Below are 20,821 nucleotides of genomic sequence, written 5' to 3'. Positions count from 1 at the left end.
CTCATTAACTTTTTACTTTGGGATTGTTTATATGCATTTTAACTCTGAGGGCAATCACAGCAATAAAGTTGCACTTTTGACAAGATATCCAATGTCTGCAGTCATTTTTAAGTGCATTAAGAAAAAAAAAATCGAATCGAAGCTCAAATGATTTTTTTAAAAAATCATAGAATATCGCTAAATCGCCCAGCCCTACATACATACCAATAGATAAATAATAAATATGTAGGTAAGTACATCTCAAAAATGAGAATATCATGAAAATGTATTTTTTTGTCACTCATATCAGAAAGTCAAACCCATATATTATATAGGCTCATGACAGAGTGAAATAGTTCAAGCCTTTATTTCCTGAAATGTTGATGATGATCTCCTACAGAGAGTGAAAACCCAAAATTCAGTGTCTCAGAAAATTAGAATATTACATAAGATCAAGAAAAAATTGATATTTTGAACAAAAATGTAAGACTTCTGAAAAGTCTGTTCATTTCTCTGCACTCAATACCTGGTTGCTCCTTTTGCATGAACGACTGCGTCTTAGCAGCGTGGCCTGGAGGCCATCAACCTGTGGTACTGCTCAGGTGGACTGAAGCCCAGGTAGCTTTGATAGCAGCCTTCAGGTCATCTGCATTGTTGGTCTGGTGTCTCTCTCTCTATTGACAATAGCCAGAGATTGTCTCTGGGGTTCAGCTCAGGCCAATCTGCTGGCCAATCCAGCACAGTAACACCAAGGTCATTGAAGCAGCTTCTGGTACCTTTGGTATCTTTGGTACCTTTGGTACCTTTGGCAGTGTGGGCAGGTGCCAAGTCCTGCTGGGACATGAACCCAGCATCTCCATAAAGCTCGTCAGCAGGAGGAAGCATGAAGAGCTCTAAAGGTTCCTGCTGGATGCTGCCTTGACTGTGGACTTCAGAAGACCCAGTGTAGGGACAGCAGCAGAGGACATGGCAGCTCAAGTCATCACAGACTGAGGACACTTCACTCTGGACTTCAAGCAAGGTGGATTCTGAGCCTCTCCTCTCTTCCTCCACCCTCTGGGACCTGAGTTCCAAATGAGATGCAAAATTTACCTTCATCTGAAAAAAGACTTTGGAGCACTGAGCAACAGTCCAGTTCTTTTCCTCCACAGTCCAGGAAAGATGCTTCTGACCTGGTCTCTTGTTCAGGAGTGTCTTGACCCCAGGAAGCCACATTAGGATCACATGTCTAGGATTGGTCTGTGCGTAGTGGCTCTTGATGCTCTGACTCCAGACTCAGTCCGTCCTTGTGAAGCATTTTGCTGGACAATCCTCTCAAGGCTGCGGTCATCCCTTTTGCTGTTGCACCTTTTCCTATCACACTTTTTCCTTCCACTCAACTTTCTATCAACATGCTTGGATCCAGCACTCTGTGAACAACCAGCTTCTTTAGCAATGGCCTTTTGTGGCTGACCCTCCTTGTTGAGGGTGTCAATGACTGTCTTCTGGACATCTGTCAAGTCAGCAGTCTTCTCCATGATTGTGTAGCCTACTGACCCAGACAGAGACCACGTTTACATGTACCTGGGTATTTGAAAAAACTGTGATATTTCTCTGCGTTTGGGCCTCACATTTACACATAAACGCAGCTACGACTCACCACAAACGAGGATTCCTGAAAACTCCAGCGACAGTGGAGATTTGGATAAACTCTGTGTCTCCAGGTGCATCTAAAGAGGAGTAGGCAGCTATTTATGTCACAATTCATGACATGGTGTTTTTGTCCAGGATTCTGATTGGCTATCATGGCTTCATGCTTCTCGTTACACTGCCCCCTACAGGTTTGGCCGCTCATAGCAGCTCTGAACCAGGTGTATCTGTGGGTCCATGTACATCAAGATTTTTTTTTCTTTCAATGGTAGCCGGGTAAATGTCCCAGGTACATATAAACGTGGCCTGAGAAACTATTTAAAGGCTCAGGAAACCTTTGCAGGCGTTTTGAGTTACTTAGCTGATTAGGGTGTGACACCATGACTTTCCAAAACTGAACTTTTCCAAAGTATTCAATGTTTCTGAGAAACTGAATTTTGGGTTTTCATTCTCTGTCAGCCATAATCAACATTTCAAGAAATAAAGGCTTGAAATATTTCACTCTCTGTGTGATGAGCTGAGATCATATATGGGTTTGACTTTCTGAAATGAGTGACAAAAAATATTGAACACTATCATGATGTAACATTTATTTTACCTGTACATACATATGAACAAACATACATAGCAATAAATAAACAAATAATAAATTAATCTGTACGTACACACATACATACAAATAAATAAATATGTGAATACATGCATACAAACATACCAATAAATGAATATATAAATAAATAAATGCGGATAAAAACATAACCTTCACTCCAACTTTCATTGGTGAGGGTAACCACAACTAACTATCTCACATCATCATCATCATCATCATCATCACTGACAGTAACTTCACACAAAGAAACGCACTTTGTCCTGAAAAACAAGAAAAATCACCTCAATTGTTTTCAGATGAAATAATTGAACTACTCTGGAGGAGCGTCTGAGCTGCAGTCCCGGTAACGTAGTTTGTTTATCACGTAGTTTGTTTATGCTGTGAACAGATGACTCTTACCACTTCTTGACAGCACCTCTCCCAGCTGATTGCACAGGCTGGCCTCCTCCTTCAAGTTGTTGTTGGCCTGGGCTTTGCTCTTCGCTTTCTGTAACACTGCAGACAACAGACAACAGACAACAGACCGACAGACCGACAAACTGACAAACGGCTCTGAAACACGTCAAAACCATCTGGAATGGAAGGTTTACTCACGTTTGATTTCCCGTGAGGAGCTCATGTCTGTAGCTGTCGCTCAGCAGAGGCTGAAGACTAAACACTCACTCCATCTTCTACCACAGACGTCTGTTTCGTTCGCAGGTGTCTGAACCGACATGAGATGACTTATATAATCTGTGATCGTTGTCGGTGAGAAGGTGAGAAACGCTTCATATCAGTGAGTAAACCTCGTGCTACATGTAGCCACGTTAGCTTCCAGCTCACACTTCACAAAGCCCCGCCAGGACTGCAACAGCCAATCACATCACTCCTGCAAACAGGGATTTTTTTACCCTGACTTTAGTCTGTCTGACGTGAATCCCACCTCGACCGCCGAGATTAAAATGTATTTTGGATAAAACTGCCCCCATCCTGTCTAAATGGATTACTTTCAACTGATTCTATTTGTTCTTATCTCTAATGATGAAGTAGAACGAGAGAGCACAGTGAGCCGTACAACCTGACAGACAAGGTTCAGGGCACTAACGCAACCTGTGTTTATGCCGCCATATTGGATGGGTCTCAATGTGAACAATGAGGAATACAGAGGCAAATTAATCCATTTTGATTCCAGAATATAATCCAACACAAAGACTCCTGACTAACCAATATCATTTATTATACAATTTTAAGAGAAACTGTAAAATAAACTGTAAAATAACACATTCCCTTCATAAAAGGTACAAATACAAAAATGCAGGTGAATTATTAAGTTATAATTTAAGAGTTATTTTTATTATAATTTCTTATTTACAAATCTTTGGGTTATTTTTGCTGGCCGGATTATCAGATTGTAATTGAAGCTGCTGTAGACCACCAGTAACATTCAATGAAGTGTTAGTGAATATCAAATACTGATTATTTGACCATACAACTACTGCCGGAGTTAAATAGTTTGATCGCAGTATAGCAATAGCAATGCAAGTATCGTATCAGCAAAGTATCGGTATTGGCCAATACTCAAATCAGAAAAATTGTATTTTGTCGAAGGCTGAAAAGTATGATCAGGACATTGATTCCTAAAGATTACCTGGTCATGTGACCAACATAGAGGACTGTGTCATCAAGACACAAAGCATTCTGGGAAATATAGTCAAAACAACACGTGCAAGCCTGCTGGCTTTTATACACTGCTCAAAAAAATTAAAGGAACAGTTTTTTTATCAGGGTATGGCATGAATTCAATTGCACTTTTCTGATAAGGTTTTGGTCAGGTACGTGGCAGAGGGGGTTGTTAATCAGTTTCAGCTGCATTGGTGTTGATGGAATTAACAACAGGTGCACTAGAGGGGCAACAACGAGATGGCCCCCAAAACAGGACTGGTTTTGCAGGTGGAGGCCATTTTAAGTTCCTCCCTCTTGATCTTTTTCAACTGTTTTTCCACAAGTGTTGGCTTTAGCTAGAGTCATTATCACGACTGGGAGCATGAGGCGATTTCTTAACCCTCCTGAAGTTGCGCAGATTGTCCAACTCCTCCTGGATGGCACATCCATGCGTGCTGTTGCAAGAAGATTTGATGTGTCTCCCAGTACAATCTCCAGAGCATGGAGGAGATTCCAGGAGACAGGCAGTTACTCTAGGAGAGCTGGACAGGGCTGTAGACGGTCCTCATCCCATCAGCAGGACCGATATCTGCTGCTTTGTGCAAGGAGGAACAGGTGGAGCACTGCCCGAGCCCTACAGAATGACCTCCAGCAGGCTACTGGTGTGAATGTCTCTGCCCAAACAGTCAGAAACAGACTTCACGAGAGTGGCCTCAGGGCATGACGTCCTGTAGTGTGCCCTGTGCTCACTGCTCAGCACCGTGGAGCTCGATTGGCATTTTCCATAGAACACCAGAATTGGCAAGTCCGCCACTGGCGCCCTGTGCTTTTCACAGATGAGAGCAGGTTTACCCTGAGCACCTGTGATAGACGTGAAAGGGTCTGGAGAAGCCAAGGAGAGCGCTATGCTGCCTGCAACATCATTCAGCATGACCCGTTCGGTGGTGGGTCAGTGATGGTCTGGGGAGGCATTTCCATGGAGGGACGAACAGACCTCTACAGGCTAGAGAACGGCAGTCTGACTGCCATTAGGTATCGGGATGAAATCCTTGCACCCATGGTCAGACCATGGCCGGTGCAGTAGGTCCTGGGTTCCTCCTGGTCCACGACAATGCCTGGCCTCATGTGGCAAGAGCATGCAGACAGTATCTGGAGGATGAAGGAATTGACACAATTGAATGGCCCTCACGATCACCTGATCTAAACCCGATAGAACACCTCTGGGACATAATGTTTCGGTCCATCAGACGCCGCCAGGTTGCTCCTCAGACTTTACAGGAGCTCACTGATGCCCTTAGACAGATCTGGGAGGACATCCCACAAGACACCATCCGTCGTCTCATTAGGAGCATGCCGCGACGTTGTCAAGCATGCATACAAGCACGTGGGGGCCACACAAGATATTGAAAAGAATTTTGAGTTGCAGAAATTGAATTTAGGCAAAATGGACGAGCCTGCCACATCATTTTTTCACTTTGATTTTTGGGGTGTCTATATACTGAGCCCTCTGTAGGCTGAAAACTTTTATTTCCATCAAAAGATGTGGCATCCTTTTGTTCCTGAGACATTAAACTGTCTATATCAGTATAGATATCCAACATTTTTTTTTCACCATTGAAATCTGATGTGTTTTCAAAGTGTTCCTTTAATTTTTTTGAGCAGTGTAGTATCTGCCAACCCATTGAGTGTACCCGGCTGAAGAAAATACTGTGAAAGTTCAATGAGAGGCAGAGGCAAGATACAATGATAAAAATTGTATCAAGATACAATGATAAAAATTGTATCAAGATACAATGATAAAAATTGTATCAAGATACAATGATAAAAATTGTATCAAGATACAATGATAAAAAAATGAGTAGTTCCACAGGAGCATTCCGAGGCTCAGCAGATATTAACCTGGTGCTAAATTTCCAGCTTCCAGACTTTTCTTTTTCAATTCTATGATTTTAATGTGAGTTTCTATTCACACTAAGTGTTCAGCAGCTTCAGATCACTGCAGCAGACACAGGGTCTGTTTGTGATGGAGCAGGACCTGGAAATGTTTACAGTGGATCAGAAAACTAGCATCCGTTCAAAGGTATGCTAGTAGCATAATACTAATGCTACTGATGCTACTGTATATATGTATGCGTGTAGCATACTGCTACTGCTACTGTATGTATGTATGTATGTATGTATGTATGTATGTATGTATGTATGTATGTATGTATGTATGTATGTGTTTTATTGTACTCCAATAGTAACGCATAGTGACTTGGACAAGTAACTGTAACAGTTACTAATTAACGCGTAACGGGCATCACTGATGCTGGTAGCATAATGCTACTGCTGCTACTGTATGAATGTATGTTGTATGCTACTGTTAAAAGGATTTATACAGTTATACCGTTATACAAGGCCGATCAATGTTGTATGGGGGGAACTTCCTCACTGCTGTTATTGTGCCATTCGTTACCTCTTTGTGACTCCAGGACGAGGTTTCAGCTGTTTGTCTTTTGCTTTTCTCATGCCGACTGTTTCAGTTTCAGCCAGTCGATGACATTTCCAAACTGGGCAGTCTGGACTGAATTCAATCTAATCTGGACTGGTTTCCATCTAATCTTACGCCTTGCCCTTGCTCTATGTGTTATTTGACTTAAGTTCCCACAATGCCACACGAGCGATCTATATAAAACTTCATGTTGTCTTAGTTTTTTTTTGGAACACATTTTTTTGTTTTTATAGTCACGGACTATTTTAGCAGAAAATCCTTGACGCAATTACGCCCGTAAGACGACCATTCCACCCCCTGCAGGGTTTTGGTACAAACCAGAAACAGTATATGGACTTGTGCTTCGTCCACATATGTTTCAAAGTCACAGAAAGTCAGTTTCTCGCTGTGTTCTTTGGCAGGAGGGGTGGGCTGTATGAAACACCGGTGATCCTTCACCACATCTGTTGAGACACACTTGTGTTTCTGACCCTCTTTCGGGGATTTTAAAGACTAATGAGTCTTGAAATACCTGACGGGCATTTTCGGGTTGATTGACGTTAATCAGCTCATAGCTGTGCACGTTATCACCCAACAACTCCAATTAAAAAACGTCCCCCTGTTCGAGCTCTCTGATCACATGTTGAATGCACCCCCAAAGAGTTTCCAAGGCATTCTTGTAGAAATGTACGAAATTCAGCTCACCTTGAGGTGGTTGAGGAATGTTCACCGTGTGTCTGATTTCAACGTTGTTGAAGCGTTCATGCCGAATGACCTCACCGGCGTCAGGCTCGGGCCCGCCTCTTTCATGTGGAGCTTGTCCCGCATCTCCATCGACCTCAGGCTCATTGAATGCATTTAATTGATGGAGAGCGTTTTCTAAGGCTGCCAGGCCATCTTCTTGGTTATAGCTATCATCATCAGCATCATTATAGTATGAACCCACTGTATTAATGCGGTTCAATGCATGTTCTTACGGTGCAAAGTATTCGTCGACCGAGTCTCGATTTATTTTGTCTCCAATATCTAGAAGACCGGATAATCCTCGACATTCATCGATGTCATCCATAAAGTACAGGATTTAGCACAATGGCACACGATGTTTGTAGGATGAGAGGACACGCCACACATGTTTCTTAAAGGCTTTGTTTTATGACACGGTTTTTAAAAAACACTTTTATCGATAGGATACCAGATTACAACTTCATTTTCAAAATGTTTTTTTTTTGTTTTAGAAAAAGAAGAAGAAACTCTTGGGTGTATCTTCCAATGTCTTTCCAGTGGTCACCCCCGGTGTCTTTGCAGAAGTCCGGGGCTCTGTAAAAACTACCAAAACAAATCTATTTTCAGAACATGGGGCATACCAGCTTCTGCCTCGGCAGTCTCAGTCTGTATGACGAGTCACAAACTGTTGAATTCCGGCTGGTTTGTGTCGCTGCGTCATGGATAGTTGAAAGCACAGTATTCTTGTTGGGGTAGGTCTGTGTCCCCACACACAATGGTAGAAACAGATCCCACCTCTGAATTTGGGGACAGAGAGAGAGAGAGACAATTATATCATTGTGTGTGTGTGTGTGTGTGTGTGTGTGTGTGTGTGTGTGTGTGTGTGTGTGTGTGTGTGTGTGTGTGTGTGTGTGTGTGTGTGTGTGTGTGTGTGTGTGTGTGTGTGTGTGTGTGTGTGTGTGTGTGTGTGTGTGTGTGTGTGTGTGTGTGTGTGTGTGTGTGATAGGGATGGGAATCGAAAACCGGTTCTAAGTCAGAACCGGTTCCAACTGATCAATTCCATGGGAATCGTACACCTTATATGTGTTCGATTCTTCTTAACGATTCATTTCCAGCACGACGTCAAGTCGCGTTGCGGTTCGTAGCACGACGTCACACTCTGCGACGCAGAGCTCCTCCAACCAGGAGGAAACATGGAGGAAGAAGGTCTAAAGTGGGAGATGATAAAGGACTAAATCTTATGATACGTTAATACATGTTCCACTCACCACGTCCTGAATCCACAGAGTCCACAGCCTCCCGCCTCACAGCCACAAGGTCCAAGTTAAAAAAAAAAAAAAAAGGTCTTGGTGCAAATCCCGGCAGGAGCCTTTCTGTGTGGAGCTTTCATGTTCTCTCCGTGTTCTCTCCATGTTCTCTCCGTGTTCTCTCCGTGTTCTCTCCATGTTCTCTCCGTGTTCTCTCCGTGTTCTCTCCGTGTTCTCTCCGTGTTCTCTCCATGTTCTCTCCGTGTTCTCTCCATGTTCTCTCCGTGTTCTCTCCGTGTTCTCTCCATGTTCTCTCCGTGTTCTCTCCATGTTCTCTCCGTGTTCTCTCCTACTAATGAGGGACTTTTAATAAATGAACTCTGCCGTCAATCTGTCCCTGTAGTGAAGGTCTGCTCCAACGGGCCGGCAGCGTAGACATATGCTAGTAGATCTTCACTATATGTGTGAGCCCCTAGTTGTCACACCATACAGCACGAGAGTATGTGTTTTTTTTTTTCTCTCCCCCTTGTCCTGTTCGGCAGCTTGGGCCAACAACATGATGTGATCTAGAACCTTCGGAGTCAGAACAGTTTTTACTCTAGAACAGGAAGAGACCTGGAGTCTCCTCCTGTTGCTGCTTTATTAGAAGTTGGTATGGCTGCTGTGTGTGGGGGGATAACATACAATACCATTGTTGTGCTACATATATTATTTGCAGTTATCACACTGATCCAAATACTTTATAACTGTTTCTTATATTAACCAGCCTGAGCAGCTCTATCTAGACAGTAAGATGATTTTCTAGATTAAACCAGCCTGAGCAGCTCTATCTAGACAGTAACATGATTTTCTAGATGAACCAGCCTGAGCAGCTCTATCTAGACAGGAACAGGATTTTCTAGATGAACCAGCCTGAGCAGCTCTATCTAGACAGTAACAGGATTTTCTAGATGAACCAGCCTGAGCAGCTCTATCTAGACAGTAACATGATTTTCTAGATCAACCAGCCTGAGCAGCTCTATCTAGACAGTGACATGATTTTCTAGATTAACCAGCCTGAGCAGCTCTATCTAGACAGTAACATGATTTTCTAGATTAACCAGCCTGAGCAGCTCTATCTAGACAGTGACATGATTTTCTAGATTAACCAGCCTGAGCAGCTCTATCTAGACAGTGACATGAATTTCTAGATGAACCAGCCTGAGCCGCTCTATCTAGACAGTAAGATGATTTTCTAGATCAACCAGCCTGAGAAGCTCTATCTAGACAGTGACATGATGTTCTAGATCAACCAGCCTGAGAAGCTCTATCTAGACAGTGACATGATTTTCTAGATTAAACCAGCCTGAGCAGCTCTATCTAGACAGTGACATGATTTTCTAGATGAACCAGCCTGAGCCGCTCTATCTAGACAGTGACATGATTTTCTAGATCAACCAGCCTGAGAAGCTCTATCTAGACAGTGACATGATTTTCTAGATCAACCCGCCTGAGCAGCTCTATCTAGACAGTGACATGATTTTCTAGATTAAACCAGCCTGAGCAGCTCTATCTAGACAGTAACATGATTTTCTAGATTAACCAGCCTGAGCAGCTCTATCTAGACAGTGACATGATTTTCTAGATGAACCAGCCTGAGCCGCTCTATCTAGACAGTAAGATGATTTTCTAGATCAACCAGCCTGAGAAGCTCTATCTAGACAGTAACATGATGTTCTAGATCAACCAGCCTGAGAAGCTCTATCTAGACAGTGACATGATTTTCTAGATTAAACCAGCCTGAGCAGCTCTATCTAGACAGTGACATGATTTTCTAGATGAACCAGCCTGAGCCGCTCTATCTAGACAGTGACATGATTTTCTAGATCAACCAGCCTGAGCAGCTCTATCTAGACAGTGACATGATTTTCTAGATTAAACCAGCCTGAGCAGCTCTATCTAGACAGTAACATGATTTTCTAGATTAACCAACCTGAGCAGCTCTATCTAGACAGTAACATGATTTTCTAGATTAACCAGCCTGAGCAGCTCTATCTAGACAGGAACATGATTTTCTAAAATTAACCAGCCTGAGCAGCTCTATCTAGACAGGGACATGATTTTCTAGATTAACCAGCCTGAGCCGCTCTATCTAGACAGTGACATGATTTTCTAGATCAACCAGCCTGAGAAGCTCTATCTAGACAGTGACATGATTTTCTAGATCAACCAGCCTGAGCAGCTCTATCTAGACAGTGACATGATTTTCTAGATTAAACCAGCCTGAACAGCTCTATCTAGACAGTAACATGATTTTCTAGATTAAACCAGCCTGAGCAGCTCTATCTAGACAGGAACATGATTTTCTAGATTAACCAGCCTGAGCAGCTCTATCTAGACAGTAACATGAGTTTCTAGATTAACCAGCCTGAGCAGCTCTATCTAGACAGGAACGTGAAGCAGGAACATGAATTAACAAAGAGGCAACAACAAAAGAGGAACATGATTCTGAGAGTTTGAACAAATGATGACAGAGAACAAGCAACTTCAGAAGCACCTTTAGTGAGGAGTGTGGGTGTGGGTGTGGGTGTGGGTGTGGGTGTGGGTGTGGGTGTGAGTGTGAGTGTGAGTGTGGGTGTGAGTGTGAGTGTGAGTGTGTGTGGGTGTGGGTGTGGGTGGTTTGTCCACTGGGTGTGGCCGGAATTGTTGGCCCAAGCTGCCGAACAGGACAAGGGCAAAGAAAAAAAAAAAATAGGAACTGTTGGCCTGCTGTGAGGGGGCGTGGCCCGCTGCGAGGGGGCGTGGCCTGCGAGTTTGGCAGCTTCTTATTGGGGTATGAAGACTCCTGCAGAAAAAGCTTTTTGTTCAGCAGCTGGCTGACGTCACTGCAGAACTTTCTTCTTGTTCTTATGGGTTCAAAAAGGGAGGATGCAGGAGCCTTTACTCTGTGGAGGCGAGAGTGTGCACCTTGAAGGCGGTCCAGTACTGGTGTAGGTACCAGATCGGTCCGGGGCGGAGTTCGTATCGTATATGACAATATGATCTACTGCAACTCCATATAAACAAACTACATTATGGGCTGGATAGATGGATGGATGGATGGATGGATGGATGGATGGATGGATGGATGGATGGATGGATGGATGGATGGATGGATGGATGGATGGATGGATGGATAGAGAAACTTTTTCAAAAGAATTCTTCCTTTGTCGCTATGTCATATATTATAATATTGTGTATGTATTTGGTAATATAATGAAAACAGTCCCTGATCTGAATTAGATCTGAACTTTCCTTCTCATTCATGTCGCCACAATATTTATCTTCAGTCTTGGAAAACATTCAGTTTATTGTTTCACCTGCTGGAGACGTGAGGGACAGACTGAATGTCTCTGTCTCCCGTCACAGGTCTTTACAGCATTAAGTGGGTAAAGAAAGGACATTTCATAAAACCAGACGAAGCTCCAGCAGACACCTTCAGTCTCTACACCCTCCTGAAGCTCCACCAGACACCTTCAGCCTCTACACCCTCCTGAAGTTAAACCAAACACCTTCAGTCTCTCCACCCTCCTGAAGTTAAACCAGACACCTTCAGCCTCTACACCCTCCTGAAGTTAAACCAGACACCTTCAGCCTCTACACCCTCCTGAAGTTAAACAAACACCTTCAGTCTCTACACCCTCCTGAAGTTAAACCAGACACCTTCAGTCTCTACACCCTCCTGAAGTTAAACCAGACACCTTCAGTCTCTACACCCTCCTGAAGTTAAACCAGACACCTTCAGCCTCTACACCCTCCTGAAGTTAAACCAGACACCTTCAGTCTCTACACCCTCCTGAACTTAAACCAGATAGATCACTGCTGCTTCAGGACATTCAGAGACATAAAACCAGTCGTAGCGTCCTCTTCACCTCACACAGCCATGTAAGCTTTTCAAGGAGCTACGAAGCTAACTGTGAAAGCTAATGTTAGCTTCATACTGTGACGGGAGAAACTTGCAGCCAGTTAAAATACGAAACGTCATCACAGCCAATCATAATGTGTAACGCCATCACAGCCTATCATAATGTGTGACATCATCACAGCCTATCATAATGTGTAACGTCATCACAGCCTATCATAATGTGTAACGTCATCACAGCCTATCATAATGTGTGACATCATCACAGCCTATCATAATGTGTAACGCCATCACAGCCAATCATAATGTGTGACATCATCACAGCCTATCATAATGTGTAACGTCATCACAGCCAATCATAATGTGTGACATCATCACAGCCAATCATAATGTGTAACGTCATCACAGCCAATCATAATGTGTAACGTCATCGCCGTGCGCGGGTTCAAGCCCCGCCCCGGACAGCTCTGGTACCCCCACGGGGCAGAAGCTGCTAGTTGTGCACAGTGTCTATCGGCGCATGAGAGGTATGGCAGAGATTCAATTCAATTCAATTTTATTTGTAAAGCGCTAAATCACATCAACAAACATCTCAAAGCCTCTTACAATGATAGAGAACAACAGAACCCAATGCCCGCACCCACCCTGCTCACAGCGCCCCAAGTGGCCTGGAGGAAAATAGCCTCCGGCTACACTATTATAAATAATAAGACTGCGTTTTACTTCTGGATTGATCTTTTTGGCCTCACATGTGAATAAGCTCAATGCGGAATGAGGGTGACAAACCCAAGAATCACCACAGGCTTCTTTCTTAATGTATGATTGTAACCTAAACCAGAGGTGGCGTGCATGATAGGCCCAGTTATAAAATAACATGTTAGGCCCATGTCTGCAGGTAATTTAAATAGCTTAAGCTTCTGCTTTGGTTTTCTGCCTTGCCAGATAAATTTGAAAAAAGCCTTCTCCGAGTCTCAGTTAGTTTTCTTAAATAAATATAAAGGGAGCATTTGAGGGAGCACATTCATCGTAATGAGGCTGATTCGGCAAAACAGGGACAGGGGCAGATTCTGCCAGTGCTGCAAGTCTCTTTTGACTGAGGTACAGATTGGGACAAAATGTAGTTTTTGAAGAGCTCCACCTTCATTCCCAAGTAAAGCCAGAGCTCGACTATCTGAAAGGAAAGTTCTCCTGGATGTCTGGAATGTTTAGGGCTCCCAGCGGCATGGCTTCAGATTTACTCAAATGTATTTTGTAGCCAGAAATTTTAATGAATTCATTAGAAATATCCATAATTCCAGAAATTGATTGCTGAGGGGAGAATAAAAACATGAGAATATAATCTGCATATAAGGCAATGTTCTGCTTCTTCCCTCCTATCGTTATTACTTTTACATCCGTATGCAGTCGAACAGTTTCAGCTAATGGTTCTAATGCTGAGGCAAAAAGGAAGGGGCTGAGAGGGCACCCCTGGCAGACTCCCCTTGATATAGGGAAGGGTTCCATGTGCTGCTCATTTGTTATAACAACTGCTGTATGTGAATGATATATACTGTAGTTTCGATCCAGTTAAGAAAGTCCCCCCCAAACCAAATCTCCCCAATACATCAAACAAGTAGCCCCACTCAACCCTATCAAAGGCCTTTTCTGCATCTAAAGAGACGGCCAGTGTCTTCTTTTTGTATTGTGAAGTAAGTTTTATAATATTCAAAAGCCTTCTTACATGGCTAGATGAAAAGCGTTCATAAACAAAGCCCGTCTGATCTGAATTTATAAGCATGAGGAGTCATTTCTCAGGCGCATAGCTAGAGTTTTTGACAGCAATTTGCTGTCAACAGAAAAGAGGCTGATGAGTCTGTAGGATCCACACATGTCAGAAGGCTTAGCCCTCTTTAGGATAATCAAAATATGAGCAGTCTCGAATGAAGAGGGGAGACAACCCCTCGTAAAGGAATCCAAATAGATATCTGTAAGGGGCCCAACTAAATCCTGGCTAAATGTTTTATAAAATTCAGGACCAAAACCGTCTAAAGAGTACGTTTGGCTTGTAATTTTATCTTATTCAGAAATGTTTTTCTATTATTAGGAGAGGATATGCATTCAGAGCTCTAGAGGTCTTTATAAAACAGCTGAATTACTTCATTTAATTATTTTTTAAAGAACTTTTATTGTATTTCATTTGCACACTTTTCAATTCAATTCAATTTAATTTTCTTTGTAAAGCTCTAAATCACATCAACAAACATCTCAGAGCCTCTTACAATGATAGAGAACAACAGAACCCAACTAAACCTTCCAGAACCTCTTACAATGATAGAGAACAACAGAACCCAACTAAACCTTCCAGAACCTCTTACAATGATAGAGAACAACAGAACCCAACTAAACCTTCCAGAACCTCTTACAATGATAGAGAACAATAGAACCCAACTAAACCTTCCAGAGCAGCAGATGGAACAAGCAACAGAGGAAACCAGGAAGAACTCCCTCTCAGGAAGAACAGTTCATAAGAAGTCCCTCTTCAGGAAGAAAGGGGGCGGAGCCTAGACTCTGGAAGGGCGGAGCCTAGACTCTGGAAGGGGGGGGGGGGGGCATCCACCTTGACCGGTTGGGGGGAGAAGTACATGGGATAGGACAGGGAGAGAGAGGAACAAGTTAACAAAGAGAAAGCCACCCACTCCCACCCCAAGACCAGAGGAAAAACAAACAAACAAACAAAAAAAAAAGGGAAAGAGAAAAGGAACTTACACTCAAATCAAGTTTGTACATCTGTATGTTCAAGGTCACACTGGTTGCACTCAAATACAGGCTTGTTGAGGTATTACACATCAGAATGTAAAAGGCAAAGACAAAATGATGGTTTATACAAAGCGAAAGGTGTAACCCTCACAATTAGCCAACCAAATCCAGCTGGCCTTCCATATGATCTTATTGTGTTATTAGTAATGTTGCAAAATTCAGGGCATTCTTAAAGTTGGAAACTTTCCATGGAAATTAATGGGAATTTATGGGAATTAATGTGAATAAAACAGAAATTTACAAAATTGAAGGTTGGCCCTCCACAGGGAACTTAAAAATAGCTGGGGAAAATATATTGTAGCATAACCTTGGCTAAAACAACCAGATTTAATGCAAGTACACTCCTCAATCACATGCACACAGCACTGCTTACTGAGGCCACGCCCCCCGCATGCACTATTGAGGCCACGCCCCCTGCATGCACTGTGCACTCCTCCATCACATGCAGATGATTGCTTCACCCCTGGAGGCCCTTTGAGCCTATTGAAGCCACACAGCTGAGCCTGTGGATGATATAAGTCAAGCAAGTTTTTTATAATATTATGGGGTAAATATATTTGATCTATAATGGTATTACTGTTTAACTTGAAAAAATTTAACAAAAATGTATTCCTACAGTAGCTAACTAGCTAGTAAGTTAGGTGCTAAATGTAAGTTATTTTACCTTCTGATTGGGTAGGGGAGTTCATGTTCATGTTTTTGTTGTTCATTAAAACAACAGATTTTTCATTGTTCAAGAATTAAAGCTAAAGTTCTACTCAAATAAGTCTGTTGAAATGTCATGTTTTTTAATTGTATTAGTTTACATGGATGTTTGCTTATGACAAAACACAAATATTTACATTTCTGTTTGTTTCTCATACAGTTTGTTTAAATTACCCACAATTTCCAGTTAATTCCCATAAATTCCCAATAATTCCCTTAATTCCCATAGAAAGTGTCCAATTTGGAATATTTCCAAAATTCCCCATCTTAATTTACTGAAAATTTTCCGCCCCTTTGCCACCCTAGTTATTAGTGTTGTTAAGTGATTGGGAGATTCTCAATAGATTCTTAAAAGGGAGTCCAGGTTTGAATGAATTTGTGTGTTTGTTTGCTACGGCTATATCTTCATTTCTCCAGCGGGATCATAGAAAGCACCTCTCTGGCCCAGCGTTTAAATGAGGGAGGTGTCACCGACTTCCACTGCAGAAGAATTCATCTCTGTGCCATCAACATTAAAAAAGCAATGGCGGACTTCTGGTTCCGGCGCCCATTTAGGAAGCCGTGTATTGCCTTGTTGCTGCTGCTTAACTCCTAAAAACTCCTGCTCACACACAATATTGGCCAAAACACACTGTTAAAGATAAGATGACCTCGAATAAGAACGAGTCCCCATCCAAGCAGACAAAGCTGCGCGACCACAACCTCTGTGGCAGCGAAGCGACGGGTGCAAGCAGCAGCATGGCTGCTCATAAGGAGCCCGCAGATGGTGAAGCATCGGTCAGCGGCGACGGCGCCTCGGTGGGAAAGTTAACCAGGTGTTGGTGTTGCTGAGCTCGGTGAAAGGGGAAATTGAGACAATGAAAACAGATTTCACCACCAAGCTTGACAACATGACGGGACATGAGGAAGGAGATGGGTGAATGCAACGCACAAGTCGCACAAGCGGAACAACGCATATCTGGCTTTGAGGACGAGGTGCTGGACCTGCAGGCGAAGGTGCGCACATTGCAAACTAAAAACAAGGATATGGAGGAGAAACTTTTGGACTTGGAAACCAGGTCACATATAAACAACTTGAGGCTTGTTGCTAGGCCAGTGGAGGGAGCCGACATGTGTACCTTCTTGGAGCGGTGGATACCAGATGTGTTGGCTGGAGGTGAAAAGCCATTGTCTCCCTTCATACTGGAGAAAGCGCCAAGGTTAGGGCCAAAGAAGGACACCAAATCCTGCACAAAAGCATTGATAATGCGCTTTTTTTTGTTGGGGGGGGGGGGGGGGCTATTTTTCTTATATTTTCTTATTTACGTTATTTGTTTATACTACATAAGACTAGAGGTGAGTAGGCCATTTGCTTTTTTTGGGTGCTTTCAATTCGCACCACACGTCCTTTTGTTGCCAGTCGAACTAAAGAAAGACACATGAGTCAGGTTTCTTAAAAATTAATCTTCAGACTATATTGAAGTGCAGTGAGCAAGCAATATTCTCAATTTACAGAATTCTGGGTCCTGGTTCCTACTCTAAACCGAGCGACGTGAACTGCGAGCAGTTCACGGGAAGAAAGACGTGTCTGCCTATGCAACATGTGTATTTATGCATTCATCTGCTCGCAGGCAGGACGGTCCAGATGGTGAGTCATGGGGTCACCGCAGGGTGAGCTGAGGTTTGCAGGATGTCACGAAGCCAGCCTGGGTTTCAAGGGGTACTTGAGGGAGGTCATCAAAAAGACCAGTTGTGACGGGTTTCCTCCGATTGTAGTCTAGGTTTCGATCCCCCCACTCAAGTTCCTGTTTCACAGGCTTTGTCTCCTACAAACACTGAGATAAGCACATTTTACCGGCAGCATCCTGCGACCATAAACTAAAGTTGTTTATCATTAGAGCTGACCTCAGCAGATTGTTAGTCAAGCGCTTAGCAAATTTCCTCAGAGCAAGTTAGTATCTTTCAAACAGTTTCTAAGCAGAGCAGTTATTTTAAGAATAGAATCTCTTAACACTTTATACATTTTCTTTATTTTTTTATATACTATATATCAGCACCCCCGGCCAGCTCAGTAGGTAGAGCATGAGACTTACAGTATAATCTCAAGGTAGAGGGTTCATGTCCAACCTTCCTGTGGGCTCTCCACCTTCCTGTGGGCTCTCCACCTTCCTGTGGGCTCTCCACCTTCCTGTGGGCTCTCCACCTGCAGGAAGGTTCTTAATGGTGCAATGTGATCTGGGTGATGGTGCTCAGACTGACACCACCACCACCCGGGGACGGAGAAGGGGAGAAGATGGATGGACTATATATCAGTGGCGGGCCGTCAGGACCTGCAAGGCCTTCTCTGAAGGCCTAAGAAAAAATATCTGAATCACAGACTGATGTTGATTATATTTTGTCCATGAATACTTATTAAATAATTCCAGATGTCTGTCCGCTTCCCCTCATAGCTTCTGCCCCGGCCGGTGTAGGTACCAGATCTGTCCGTGGCGGGGCAATATAACACATTAGTAGCAATGAGCAGTTAAGGGAAGTGGTTTGACCAATCCTCCTTAGTGTGGACTGGTCCTTAGCGATAACGGAAGACAAAGTTGGGGAGGGTGGGCACCATCCGGTGGATGGGGGGAAAGGGAAGTGTTTGTGTTCTACCTGTTGGATGTTCGTTCTTTCATCGGTTTTTGTTATGCCCAGTGAATATATTTGCATACAATGCAACCTTATAACCAAGTCACTACTAGGGATGGGAATTGATAAGATTTTTCCGATTCCAATTCTATTTTCGATTCTGTTTAACGATTCAGTTCTTTATCGAGTCTCATTGATTTTTTTTTGATTTTTTTTTTTAAAGGAGAATGAACAGGTAGATTACTAGGGGTGGGAACTGATAAGATTTTATCAGTTCTTCTAACGATTCCTGAGTATTTGTTTGAGGGGAAAACAGTAGTTTCACAGTTTTCTGCACCAAAAGGAACAATTTAATTTTTTCCTAAGATTAAACTTGAATTATAATTTTTCCCTTAAAAAAGAACAGTCAAATGTGTATTTGCCTTCATTGCCCCCTGGAATTGACACTTTTTGATATTTTGCGCTGTTGACAAGTTAAGCCTCTCTGGGAGGCGGAGCCTGGAGAGGAATGAGGAAGTGACATACGAGGAGGAACTCGTTCTCTCGGTCTGCAGGGAATGCTGTTTACATGTTGTGTTGGTGCTTTTTGTGAGGGGATTTTCAACACAGAATGATCTAATACATAGACGTACAGTAGTAGACCTCTAATAGATTGTGTATGTCTACTACTAGACATACTCTAGTAGAGCGTTTAATACTGTGACAACTAGGGGCTCACACATATAGTGAAGATCTACTAGCATATGTCTACGCTGTGGGCCCGTTGGAGCAGACCTTCACTACAGGGACAGATTGACGGCAGAGTTCATTTATTAAAAGTCCCTCATTAGTCCTCAGACAGGACATGTCTTCACCAAATGGACCGTCTTCAGCAGCCATACAGCGCAGCGCTCTGAGGAGGTGATGGAGCTGAGGGTGGAGCTCAGGGAGTCACGGTGCAGGTTGTTTTAACTATCGGAGTAAAGCGGAGAACCGGAGGAGAACCAGCACACACAGAGAGAACAAAACAAATCACACACAGGAAGGCTCCTGCCGGGATTTGCACCCAGAACTTTTTTTTTTTAACTTGGACCTTCTGGCTGTGAGGTGGGAGGCGGTGGACTGGTGAGTGGAACATGGATTCGATGGAATTGATCAATGAATGTATCGTATTATTTTGTCATTTATGGTCTCCCACTTGAGACCGCCTCTTCCTCTCCATGTTTTCTCGTGGTTGAAGGCATAGACATAATAAAGAGTAGACGACTCATCGACCAGCGGCCATCTTGGACCGGTGGCAATCGCTCCTGCAGCGCAGTACTTCTATAGAGGAATGACGTGAGTTCACTGTTAAAGTGAACTCACTAAGTCTCACAAGTGTCATAAATCACACTAGTCTCAAGCAATTTTCATGGAGTTTGTTGTCAACAAGAGTCAGACATGATATATAGAGAGAGAGAGAGAGAGAGAGAGAGAGAGAGAGAGAGAGAGAGAGAGAGAGAGAGAGAGAGAGAGAGAGAGAGAGAGAGAGAGAGAGAGAGAGAGAGAGAGAGAGAGAGAGAGAGAGAGAGAGAGAGAGAGAGAGAGAGAGAGAGAGAGAGACTTAAATAGAACAAAAGAAACCCAGCAAACGTTCAGATGTGATGAGGTTATATTGACATTATTGCTCAGGGCGATGGCTATACATTGCATTTGTCAATTATAATTGTATAATTGTACTACTACAGTATTATTGTTATTGCTATTCTTACAATTATTATATTCTCATATTATTATTTTATTTTATATTTACTGGTATTCTCATAGTACTATTGTTATTGCTATATTATATTAGATTACTATAATTACCTAATGCTGTTTATAATTATCTAGTTTTTATTATTGTATTATAGTTACTGGATTTTTACATTATTATTGATATTATTATTATATTGCCGACGATAACAGTATTATCACAATAGAGTGATTCTGCTCAGTATATCGCTGGAAATTTCATTCACAATACATAACGATATCTGTCTCGCTGAAGAAATTCAGAATTCAGGCTGTTTAATCTAGAAAATCATTTTACTGTCTAGATAGAGCTGCTCAGGCTGGTTAATCTAGAAAATCATGTTCCTGTCTAGATAGAGCTGCTCAGGCTGGTTAATCTAGAAAATCATGTTACTGTCTAGATAGAGCTGCTCAGGCTGGTTAATCTAGAAAATCATCTTACTGTCTAGATAGAGCTGCTCAGGCTGGTTAATCTAGAAAATCATGTTACTGTCTAGATAGAGCTGCTCAGGCTGGTTAATCTAGAAAATCATCTTACTGTCTAGATAGAGCTGCTCAGGCTGGTTAATCTAGAAAATCATGTTACTGTCCAGATAGAGCTGCTCAGGCTGGTTTAATCTAGAAAATCATGTTCCTGTCTAGATAGAGCTGCTCAGGCTGGTTAATCTAGAAAATCATCTTACTGTCTAGATAGAGCTGCTCAGGCTGGTTAATCTAGAAAATCATCTTACTGTCTAGATAGAGCTGCTCAGGCTGGTTAATCTAGAAAATCATCTTACTGT

General features: G+C 42.7%; 1 protein-coding gene across 2 annotated transcripts in view; it reads right to left on the bottom strand.

The window, feature by feature from the left end:
• tonsl (tonsoku-like, DNA repair protein) overlaps positions 1-3,066 on the bottom strand; it is a 47,897-nt gene extending 44,831 nt beyond the window's left edge. For both annotated transcript variants that reach the window (XM_080479271.1, XM_080479272.1), the window contains exons 1-2: positions 2,813-3,066; positions 2,618-2,713 (exon numbers count right to left, since the gene is read on the bottom strand). In XM_080479271.1, the coding sequence (XP_080335397.1) occupies positions 2,618-2,713; positions 2,813-2,837 (121 nt within the window). In that variant the 5' untranslated portion in view covers positions 2,838-3,066. The remainder of the gene's footprint in view (positions 1-2,617; positions 2,714-2,812) is intronic.
• Positions 3,067-20,821: the final 17,755 nt, after the last annotated feature.

Source organism: Lipophrys pholis, assembly GCF_963383615.2.
Source record: "Lipophrys pholis genome assembly, chromosome: 14".
Lineage (NCBI taxonomy): Eukaryota > Metazoa > Chordata > Actinopteri > Blenniiformes > Blenniidae > Lipophrys > Lipophrys pholis.
Note: the sequence above shows the minus strand (reverse complement) of the source record. Positions and strands in the feature narration are given on the sequence as shown.